The sequence below is a fragment of the Triticum aestivum genome, chromosome 2B (genome assembly GCF_018294505.1).
Source record: "Triticum aestivum cultivar Chinese Spring chromosome 2B, IWGSC CS RefSeq v2.1, whole genome shotgun sequence".
NCBI lineage: Eukaryota > Viridiplantae > Streptophyta > Magnoliopsida > Poales > Poaceae > Triticum > Triticum aestivum.
This window is the reverse complement of record NC_057798.1, coordinates 767,365,861-767,377,947: the sequence shown is the minus strand read 5'-3', so window position 1 is coordinate 767,377,947 and position 12,087 is coordinate 767,365,861. Positions and strand designations below refer to the sequence as shown.

At 44.2% G+C, this 12,087-nt stretch overlaps 1 protein-coding gene across 1 annotated transcript; it reads right to left on the bottom strand.

Annotated features, from left to right (window-relative positions):
• Nucleotides 1-1,834: 1,834 nt before the first annotated feature.
• Nucleotides 1,835-7,134, bottom strand: LOC123042594 (G-type lectin S-receptor-like serine/threonine-protein kinase B120). The gene is made up of 7 exons (XM_044465022.1): nt 5,868-7,134; nt 5,188-5,283; nt 4,935-5,110; nt 4,636-4,846; nt 2,450-2,687; nt 2,220-2,370; nt 1,835-2,137 (listed from the first exon to the last, which is right to left on the bottom strand). Exons 1-7 carry the CDS (start codon nt 7,132-7,134, stop codon nt 1,835-1,837), a joined length of 2,442 nt encoding a protein of 813 aa, XP_044320957.1.
• Nucleotides 7,135-12,087: the final 4,953 nt, after the last annotated feature.

Genomic DNA, 12,087 nt, shown 5'->3' with positions numbered 1-12,087 from the left:
AAGCGGCGGCGAGTTCGACAACCATGGAGCTGGAGCTGGACGACGAAAGCGGCCGCGCATTTCTTCTCTCCATGCTTGCAGTTTTTTTAGGGCGGAAAGACTGGCTTTATTACTCAAAATCCACATGTTGTGGGATACAGAAAGGATCATGAGGGTGGAGCAACCAAACATGTCGCCCCTGATCCAGCGAGTAAGAGAATTTAGCTAGTCTATCAGCATCTACGTTTGCATCTCTACCTTCGAAAGTAATTTTACAATTAATCAAAGAAGCACAATAGGAAATCTCTCTGATTATCGGCCCATACAACCCTTCCGTCCCTGAGTTGATATCTCGAACGACTTGCTTTGCGTCTGAGGCAATGAGTATGTCTTGTAGGTGTAGATCCTTGACCAGCGCCAAACCCTCCCTGATGGCTATTGCCTCCATTGCCGCTACACTTGTGATGCCGTGTATCACCAGAGCAGAGCTTCCCAAGAAGTTGTCGTTCGCATCTCTGCAGACCGCTGCACAAGCTCCTCCCACATGAGATCTTGCCATTGCGCCGCATCCGTGTGGACTTTAGCTAATCCCGGTGGTGGAGCTTTTGGTCTGACCTATAGTCGCTACCCTCTCTGGCTGGTTGCTTTCTTCTCTGGTTTCAGCATATCAAGTTCCTGGATAAACCTACTTATAAACTGATATGTGGCTGATGGACTCTGGTAGATCTGCTCATGAATGGCCTGTCTCCTCGCCCACCACATGGCCCACAACGTGTACCGAAAGCTTGACAAATGGAGCATGTGATAATGAGTCTTTCATCAGGAAAAGCCATTGTCTAGCACTAGGTTTTGAAGTCTCTCGCAGATGCTCCGCGAGCTCGCCATCGACCATGGCCCAAACGCACCTAGCCACTGTGCACTCCAGTAATGAGTGTCTCCACAAGTCCGCCGCTCCACAGAGGCCGCAGGATGTTGTGGTGGACATTTTTTGATGAGCTCGGACATCCTCGATCGGCAATGATTGCTTAGCAAGACGCTATAAAAACATTCTGGTTTTACCTGGTACCTGTGTTTGCCATAGCTGCTTCCAGGATGTCTTGTCACGACCAATGCTTGACGAACCAGCGCCTCCTTCCAACCAAGCTTCTCTCCTCCTCTTGGTCTCTACCATCATCCTGTAGCATGACTTCATTGTGAACTGACCGCTTCTCTCAAAGTGCCACGCCCAGGAGTCAGAGATGATTCTTGTACATAATGGTATTGATCTTATAGCCGGCACATTGATAGTTAGGAAGATTGCAGAAAGTTTATCCGTGTCCCATGTGGCTGTTGTGTGGTCTATGTGGCTGTTGTGTGGTCTATCAGTTCAGATACGAGCTCCGGGCCCATTTCTCATTTTTGTCACCGGGCCCAAAAGCGGCCCAAAAGCTACAATGGGCAGCATATCCTTTCGTGGACCTTCAGTAGAGAAACGGGCAGCATATCCGCTCTCTTGCATTTGCTAGCCCTAAAAAAACATTTGCTTACATCTTTCCACAAAAAAAGTCTTCACCACTTATTTGTGAGTACTATTACAAATCCAAAGGGAGGAAGTATATGCTTCTCGGGTTACTCAAAATGTCCACCATAAAACCAAAGCTTTCAGCATACTACTTTAACTTACTCGACCGACAAAGGAAAACCTGAACCAGAAATCTTACATAGGGAAAAAAAACAACCACGTAAAATTTAACATCCAAACATTTTATATAGGAAAATCTGTTCAATGGTGCACTTGTTTGTGTGTCCAAACATGAATCACCCAACTGCAGATTTGTGAGCAGTTTACGAAACAAGGGACAACGCAACTAAACATTTAACGTCCCTCCAGTGTTGTGATGCTCATGTTATTCTCAGATCTTTCCATATATTTTCTCCAGTCTTCAGCTTCATGATTCCGCAGTGAGAAATATGTAGGTTTCTTGGGGGCAGGAAGCAGAGCTGTTTCGTTCTCTAACATGAACACAATGGATGACATGGGTGGCCTAGCATTTGGGTGGTCTTGAACACACAGGAGCCCTATGTGAACACATCGTAGAACATCATCAAGTGGACAACTCTCCACAACCAACCGGTCCACCAATTCCCTTGTATTTTCATCAACCCATAAGCTCCATGCCTGAACAAGTGAAATCAATTTCTGGTCAAATCATCATGAGTGTTTAAGCCGTTGAAAATTAGAACGTTTCAGTAATACTTACGTATGCTATAAGGTTTGGAAAGTCCATTGTGAGATGGGGTGAGCTAATCCTTAATCCACTTACAATCTCCAACAGCAGAACCCCAAAGCTGTAGGTGTCAGACTTGACAGAAAAGTAGCCTTCCATCGCATATTCAGGAGACATGTAACCACTATTGAATGATTCCAAGGAAAATGAATTAGATATAAGAAAATACCACACTGCAAATAGCCTGTGCATATATTACTTACTATGTCCCAACAACCCGGTTAGTGTTTGCTTGTTGCTCGTTTCCTCCAAAGATCCTTGCCATACCGAAATCAGATATTTTAGGGCTCATTTGTGCGTCCAGCAAGATGTTGCTTGCTTTGAGATCTCGATGAATTACTGTTAATCTTGAATCTTGGTGGAGATAAAGAAGCCCTCTCGCTATCCCTTTAATGACCATGAACCGGCTCAGCCAATCAAGCATAAAATTTTTTGTAGCATCTTCCAAAAGCAGTGCAAAATGAGATATATTGTCAGCCATAATTACCAAAAAAACATTTTAGTTAAAGTATAAATATTTTGCGAGACTTGAATGTAAGTACATAAGTCAGAACATACCAAAAGAGTCAATTACACCCCTGGTACCACAACTTGGCGCGAAAAGTCGGTTTAGTGCTAAAACTTGCGACATACATTGAACTGGTGCTACAACTTGGCTTTGGCGTGCATAGACGGTGCAAATCACGTTGTTGTACGAATAAGGTGCTGATGAGGCATGCCAACGTGGCATAGGGCCCGCTGTCAGCGTCTGGACGGCAAAGTGGACGTGTGGCCTGCTATTTTGCAAACAAAAAAACTCAGAATTTTTTTCTCAAAAAAAGACCCTGCCGCGGCCATAAGGGTCCATTTATCAGCGTCACACTAATAATTGAAAAAAGCAGCGTGCGCGCGGGATACTCGAATAGCTAACATGTAGGATGCAGGAGGGCACTGCTAAACAGGATGCTGCTGCTAGTTATATATATTCTCTGACTATTAAGTGGGCTGCTGTGCATGCATCCCATTTTGCATTGTGTTTTTGCCCGAAATTTACTCAATATATGTAAATTATAATAGTGTGTTATAAATAATATATATAAGCTATAAAATCATTTATTGATTTAAAATTTATCCATACCATAAATTATGAATTTTAAAACTCTTCATGCGATAATTTGCATATTGAATAAAAACATATATTCAGTAAATGCTTGTATAAGTTTAAAATTGTTCACAATATTAACAATATAAAAATATTAATGTTTTTAAAAAAATGAATAAATGCTTATATAAGTTTAAAAATGTTCAATGTTTTAAAACAATATTAATGTAGTGTGTAAAAGTGTTCATGTTTTAAGAAAGTTTTTTAGTTACTATATATTTCCATAAATTCCTAAATAAGTTTTAATATATTGACAGTTTTAACAAATTATTCATGTAGTATATATAAGTGTTCATGCTTTCAAAAGTATATATTCATATAATGTAAAAATAGTTGGCTGGGATTAGAAGCAGCGACATGTAGTCAACATGTGTGAGTGGCCACCACACCACTCAGCAGCATTACTTTTTTTAGGAATTTATAGAATATATGTAAATTATATTCGTATGCTATAAATAATAATAATAATAATAATAATAATAATAATATAGAATAATATTACATTATAAAAAGATTCAAGTATTAATACATATAATTATATATTTTATTTCATGATAAATGGTAATATAAGTTAAAATATTCGTGATTTTAATTAAAAATATGTAGTATATAAAAGTGATCATTGTTATTCTGAAATTTATTTTCTTTATAACACACGATTACAGTTTGCATGTATTTTTTAAGAAATAACTGTGCAAAATGGGCCACTGGAACTCCAGCCCACTTAAGTCGAAGCGTTATATAAGTTTTGTGTTAGTTTATTACAACATCGTTGTCTGGTGTATGGGTTGACAGGGTCTCTTTCGTGAGAATTTTTTTTGCACGATAGTATGGGTTGCTGAAAGATGGACCCCACGCGCCTCCGTCTGTGACGAAAATATCGGTCGCTGACAGGGTCTCTTTCGTGAGAATTTTTTTTACACAATAGTATGTGTGGCTGAAAGATGGACCCCACGCGCCTCCGTCTGTGAGGAAAATATCTATCGCTGACAGGGTCTTTTTCGTGAGAAAATAATTTCCAAGGTGCTTTCTGCAGAATAGCAAGCACACGCATGCAGTCGCTGACAGCAGAGGCCCATGCCACATTGGCGCGCCTAATCAGCAACATGTTCGTATAAAAATATAATTTGCACCGTATATGCACGCCAATGCCAAGTTGTGGCACCAGTTCAATGTACGCCGCAAGTTTTAGCACTAAACTGATTTTTCAAGCCAAGTTGTGGCACCAGTGGTGTAATTGACTCATACCAAAAAGGAAGGCATCCAAACTCCTGTTAGGTAAGTATTCGTAAATGAGTAACTTCTCATCTTCATGAATGCAGTAACCAAGAAGCCTAGCTAAGTTTCGGTGCTGCAATTTGGCAATCAGAACTACTTCATTCTTAAATTCCTCAATCCCTTGCCCAGAACCCATACTAAGCCTTTTGACAGCAACTTCCATGCCATCTTCCAATATTCCCTACATGAGCACATCCTTTTTTAGTTTAACTAGAGAACAACAAAAATATTTCTTCTTCAGAAATCGCCAAGCCAAAACTGTTTATTACCTTGTACACTTTTCCGAAACCACCTTTTCCAAGCATGTTGTAATCAGAAAAGTTGTTTGTTGCAGTGAGAATTTCGTCAAAACCAACAGATGGAAGTTCTGTATCTTCGTTCCCAAGTTTGTAAGCATTCAAGTGCTTTAGCATATGTGTGCTCTGACCTTTCCTTCGGCGCTTACCTGACAGGATAATTTTAAATGAATTTGTCATTAATATTGGTTACTGAGGGAAAAAGGTGAATAAAAAGTTTTTCTACCTCGTGACTTGCATCCAAGGTATATGCACGTGAGTACCAACAGACAAGCCACCGCCGGGAGTACAATCTTCAGTATAACAATCTTTTTTTCATTAGCTGCAGATTTGTAGTACACCAAGAGAATAATGTCATGCATTTGTTGCAAGTGTCATATTTACCATGAATAATACAACATCATAACAACATATCATGCACTGCAAACTCTGGATAAACAATCATTACTCGATACTAATGTAGAATTATCTGATGATGCCAAACAAGCTAGCATATAGGCTCATGAACATGTAACTATTACCATGTGAAATGAATAAATCAACTAAACTCTGATGAACTGGATGCCAACTGATGACAGGGTCCTAAAGAAGCAGAATCTGAAAACAAGACAGATTTTGATGCAAGGTGGGGATAATACAATTGGCAGTACTGAACAGGCCAGGAATAAAACAGATAAATATATGCAATAGCCAAATAATATATTAATTTAAATTCTATGATCATCATCTGATAGTACCATATTCAACATGGCACCGTAAAAGGAGAGCATCAGATGCGCAATAGAGGTTCAGCTGAACGTAATTGTAACTGCGACATGCTACTATAGTAGCTACCATATAAACTTACATCAACAGGCAATCAATTGCACTGCATAATCATTAAGATGGGTAAGGGAAGGCAAATACCGGATGAGCTGGAAATACGGAGGTAAAGATTTTCACTAGCACCACTAGCAGGCTTCCCTGTGTCAACAAGCTCCCCCATCCAAACCAAGCACCTCGAACTGTCTCCAACCGTATCGAGACTGCCAAGACTGCTTAGGTTGGCGTACGCGTAAGCGTTGCATGAGCAGTTGCTTCTGCATTCTTCTGCGCATTGGTCGAAGCTTCTATTCCTGATGTACAGGAACTTGTCAGGCGTTTTCATGCCAGACAAAGTTATGAAACTATATGTACCATCACATTTCAACTCTTTCTTTCTCTGACATCCTAGGGAATAGTTAAGGCCAGCAGACTCAAAACCATCAAGGCACTTGCATGTTGGAATCGCCTCTGTGCCATCACAGTAGCCGAATGGGCCGCACGAAGCATAGCTATCACAGCCATGACTGGGGTACTCCATGAAAACATCCCAAGACGACGACTTGCTGTTCCATGTAAGGACCTTCACCATGCCCGTATAGTGCAGTTTCGCGAGCATATTTGGTGAGCCATTGGAGACGGTGTATGTTATATAGAACTCAGCACCTCTTCGTTCAATTGTTTCGAACATGAAGGCGCCAGTGTTTCTCTGATACACGTTGTTGACCAGTGCAGCAGTCCACGCAGCTCTGCGCCAGTACGGCCTCGTCCCATTCCAGATGAAGACCTGGGGAACCAAGCTGGAGTCACTGCCCGAGGAGTAGTCGCCAGTGGACAGGTCATCAGGGCCCCTCCAAGCAACAAAAGGCCTGTAGAGCTTATTTTTGCTGCTCAACGGTGTAGTCATGTTAGGGAGGAGGGTGTCAGTTGGGTAATGAAAGCTCTGCCATATGTCTGTGCCATTGGACAACCGGATGACCAAGTTCCCGGTGTCAAGCAGTATAGCAGCAGTTCCGGCGGCTTCGGAGGTGATGTTGTTCGAGGTTGTCCAAAGAGTGCTTCCTTTGGAGTCTAACAAGACAAGATCAGAATTGTTGGTCACAACAAACTTACCAGAGGAGCTGCTAGTGATTGGGCTGTCGCGGTTTGCGACCCACACGTATGTTCGCTCCGGGATTTGGTTGTACCATATGCCGACGTATGAGTTTGCACTTGAGTTCTTCAGGGAGAAGAAGCCAAGAGCAAAGATGCCACCGTCTGAGATGAGCCTGTCGCCGGGGGAAAGGGGTTTTGTGGGTGTTAGGCGATCATCGGATTTGCAGAAGCAAATCAAAAACAGGAGGATAAAAGCTGGGACGTATATCATGTCCATTAGGCCTTGTTTGCTTGCGACGACCAAAGGAAGAGGGTAGTATGTATGAAGATGGTTTAGATTGTTTGCCCCAAGAGGTAAATCTAGAAAGTGGAAACATTGGCCGGACTTTTCTGTGCCTTCTAGTTGGTCAGTACAGTTCTGCGGTGTGGAGTACCCGGCTTGTCCAAGATAATTCTAGATCCACTAGTTGTAGATAGCTGTTGCAGTAAGTCAGAGCCAAATGATAATGACTAGCAGATGGTGCTATACAGGAATTTTGCACTCCAAATTTCCAAGGGGTGTGTGTGTGTGTGTGTGTGTAAGTCGCAAATTCTAGATGCATAGAAAAACATGTATACATTGCATCGAATTTTCAGGTGGGCGGATGACACAGGACCACGTGTCGCACGGGTTTGATTATTCAGCATTCCTACTGGTCTCTATGTGGATTTTTGCAGACCAAGGACAGAACCAATACATATTAGGCCTTCTTTTGCATATGCTTGTGAAGAGCAAAGTAAGGAGATATGCTTGGGACTGTTTGCTTGGAGGGTTCAAATACACGAGGTAGCAAGCCAAAACAGGCCCCAGAGTTTTGGTATTCCTGATGTGGCTTGTCACGTAATCACGCGTTTTATATCCGGTCGCCGGACATATATAAATGATAGGAAAGGTAGTTGATACAAAACCAAGAGGTGTAACCGTGTAAGACATGATTATTCAGCATTGCTGCTGGACTCCGTGGGGAACTGAAGACCAAGAAATGAACCTCACAGGATATAGTCATGGCTGAGCGCCTGAGCCTGATTGATATTTGCAGCCACCGCCCGGAGACCGTCAGAGTCTGTCATGAAGACATATGTGCCAGCCATGCCTATCCGTATCCGGGAGCTTTGACCTGCACGGCGAGCAGAGAAATTAACGGGAGTGACATAAATATTCAGGATTTCAGCTATCTACGTAGCATCATTGCCGTTGTATGACAACAGGTAAAGGGTTCACGAGAATGCGTATGCTAGGAAATGAGTTACCATCAGGTGATCAGTCAATTCAAGGAGTTGGATGGACACGCTCCGGTGCGACACGCTCCCGTGCGACGCGCTCCCGTGCGACGCACGCCTCTCGCGCGATGCGCGCCTCCGATGCGACTACGTGCCTAATCTCGGCTCGGCGCTGCTGATCTTCCAGCCGGGATCGATTCGCTGGAGAGGGCGGCGCCTGGAGCTCGTCGACGTCGATGGGGTGGTGGTGGATGCGCGAAGCTGGCCAGATGACGAGGAGATCATGGTGGGTCAGATGGTGGATTTCCCCTGCCATTTGGCACGTATTGCGGCGGCTGACCGGTGGGGCGTGCCTGTGACGGTTCCCGAGGTGAGTAATGGCGACAGGGGAGAGGGGAGAGGGGTTATTTGGCCGACGCATCGGCTCTCCGCCACTTCCTCCACCACTCCCCCTCTCGCAGATCTCATCCAAAATCGCCGCCGCGACGCGCAGCCCGCAGAGCTAGTGTTTGATGACGACGCGCCAGCAGCAGATGTGGGCGCTCGCTGCCGGCAACGAGGTGCTGATGGGGAGGCTTCAGGAGATCGACCGCTGGTTCCCGACGGCGAAGGCCCTCAACGACGCTTCCGAGATGGTGAGGGACATGCTCAGGGGGGAAGAAACCCTCCGCTGCTTCCCCAACTACGACTACCAGCCGGCGATGGGGGTGCTTCTCTGGGCGATGCTGGAGGCGGAGTCCCTGGATCCGGAGCAGCGAGAGAAGTGGAAGGTGTTCCGCTCTCTCCGCTACCGCCTGATTCAGCCAAGGGCGCCGCCGCCGATGCAGCCACAGGCGCTGCCGCAGGCGGTGGTGATGGGGATTCCGGCCCCGGGATCCAGATGGCTCCCAATCGAGATCGAGGAGGACGAGGTGGTGGTGGCAGAGACGACAAGGCGCAGGGCCAGGACGCCAGCGACCCCAACAACGCTTCCTCGCCGCTCCCCTCGCTTCCCGAGGCGCTCGCCTCGCCTCCTTGCCCTTTCCCGCCGCCAGTAGGGCGCTCGCCGGCCGGGAACCGTTTTTGGTTGCTGGCTGGCGAAGGCTCCGAGGCGGATGAGGAGGGGGAATCCTCTATCTACTCTACAGGTATGTATCCCAACCTCAAATACTTGGTATCTACTGCTTCGATTGAGGTGGATGATGCTAAAATCGGGAAGAAAAAAGGGAACACTAGATTCCGAGGTGATAGCAAAGAGAAAAAAAGGTTCAAATCCCAAAGTGCAGATGACTGCAAGGAAATGTCTGAGAAGATTGATAATGTGGATCATGGGAACTATGAGAAGGGGATTAAGAGAGAAATTACTGATAATAATTATAGAGGTAGTAGGTTTGATGCACATATAGTTTATAATCATATGAAAAAAGATAATATACATCCTATTCCACCTTGGTTTGAATTAGATGGGGTTGATTTTGGTGATTTAGTAATACATGAAACTCCAATTGGGGCCCCTGGTGCTTCAACAGAGGAGGAGAAGGGGCTGAATAAGGAGGATGATTATGCGAGACCCCTGATTATTTTTGGGGGCTCCGTAGGAAAGGATTTAAAAATGGACTTGGATCTGGGCCTGGCTTGGTGGGGGGCCAATGGGCTTGGCAACGATCCAGCCCAGGAAAAGGGAGGTGGGTTGGCAGGTATAAAAGTGGGTGAGAGAGAAGGGGCAGAACAAACCCATCGTGTAGGGTTCCCCCCCCCCCCTCCTCCCACACCGCCGCAAGTTGAAGAAATGGCTGGGAACCTAGGAAGAGGATATGGAGGTCCTAGATTCAATCATGGAGGGGAAGGAGGTTTTGCCAGAGGAAGATTCAATTACAGTAACAGAGGGGATCGATTGGAGGAAGACACGCTATCACTAGTGCAGAACCGGGCAATAGCACCGGTTCGTAAGGCCCTTTAGTGCCGGTTCCATAACCGGCACTAAAGTGTGGGCACTAAAGCCCCCCCCCCCTTTAGTATCGGTTCAGCACGAACCGGTGCTAAAGGGAAACCACGTGGCACGAGCCAGCTCCAGGGGCCTGGAGCCCTTTAGTACCGGTTGGTAAGACCAACCGGTACTATAAGGTTTGGGGGGTTTTTAGTTTTATGATTTCTTTTTCATTTAATTTTATGTTTCCATTTTAATTCTTTTTCGTTTGCTGGTATTTTACGATACTACACGTTGTACACGTTATGCATATATATATATATATATATATATATATAGAATTTCTAGTAGAACCAATCATGCATATATATATCATCAATGTCTCACAAACCATCATATTAATTAATTCACACATACACACATGTATAGCTATATACAATTTCTCCTACATATGCATGTTGCCTTCGGAGCCAGTGGCATTAGCCTAATTGGTGCCTTCGGAGCACGATGACAATTGGAAGTGGTTTTCATGCGGGCGGTAGCGGGTAATAGTATTCTCCCTTCGGATTTATGACCTGGTCGAGCAAAAATCCCGCTATTTCCTCTTGAAGTGCTTCTACGCGCTCCGTTTCTAGGAGCTTCTCCCGCACCTCTCTGAACTGTTAAGAAGGAGATCAATATGCATGTGTATTAGTTGTGTGACTAGATATCGATAATGGTGTAAAAATTGTGAATAGTGTTTTGACAAGCGTACCCATTCCTGTCTTTGAGATCTGCTCCTTTCGGATGCCATCATGCGAATGTTCTCGCAAACGCAGAATGCACACAGATCAGTCCCCTGCGCCTGCTTCAGGGCCTTTACGAGAATGGAATTTGATCAGATAATAATTAATCAAGCATGATAATTAAAGAGATGGCAGCTAGCTAGCTAGCTAGTACTACTTAATTACTTACCTTGGGTCTTCCCCATTTAAGCTTTTCTTTCCATTCGCCTTCCGTGACGCTGATGAACCTTGCCCAAGCCCTGCCCGCCGACAAAGAAAATGAATAAAGGGGTTATTAAATAGTTCATATCATGAAATGACAAACTAAATAGGCTGAGATATATAGTTAATAATGATTGAAATTACCTGTTGACTATCCCAAACAAGATGTTATAGTCAGTTTTTTCTTTGAGTAGTGAGTCCAGTATTTCAACTGTTCCGGCGTCAACTTTAATGATACACAAGACCCAGTGATATCTGCATGCACACACGTTTGCATGTCTTAATTAAGCGGGCATATGTAAGCAAAAACATGTAGCTAGCTAGTAGGCAAAAACAGAGAATTTGTAGTACAAGACAGTGTGACTCACTGGAAGTTGTAAGGAAGTAGTATATCTTCATTGTATTTGAGGCGCTTCAAGAACTCTAGCATGCTGTCCTCTACGGCCTTTTGATGATGTGCATCTATTTTCCATGTGTATTCATTAACGGTGTTTGGGTCAATGAACCCAATGCCATAGCGTCCACCTTTTCTCATTTCATACATCTTCATCCTGCATATAATACCACAGAAAAGAATATAGTGAGGATAATTACAGGTAATGATTGATCAAAAGGATCACTACAGCTAGCTTGAGACTTAAATTACAGAAAGAAATCACTTACAGACAATAGCAACTGACGATAGATTTGTCGAGTGCGTCTTGATTGTATAACTGAAACAGTTCAGAATACTCAACGGACACAGCTTTCTCATGGTAGTAATGCTCCTCCTTGACATTCACCATGAGGGACAATCGATCGGAAATCTTGGTAATGTTCATGTACCATTGATGCAATTCATACATTCTCGTTGGGAGGTTCTTGACCTTGTCTGGCTCGACCAAAGGTTGGCCCCGGACATATTTCCGTTTTATTTCATCCTCTCTAAGCACAGGCATGGGCTCGATCTCGAGGAGTTGTCCAACAGTGATTTTGAGAACTTCAGCCTGCATTATATGCTCCTCCGTTATTACCACATTGCCCACCTCAGGAACGTAAACTGTTTGCCCACAATAATATTGGGCGCGCGTACTGTCAC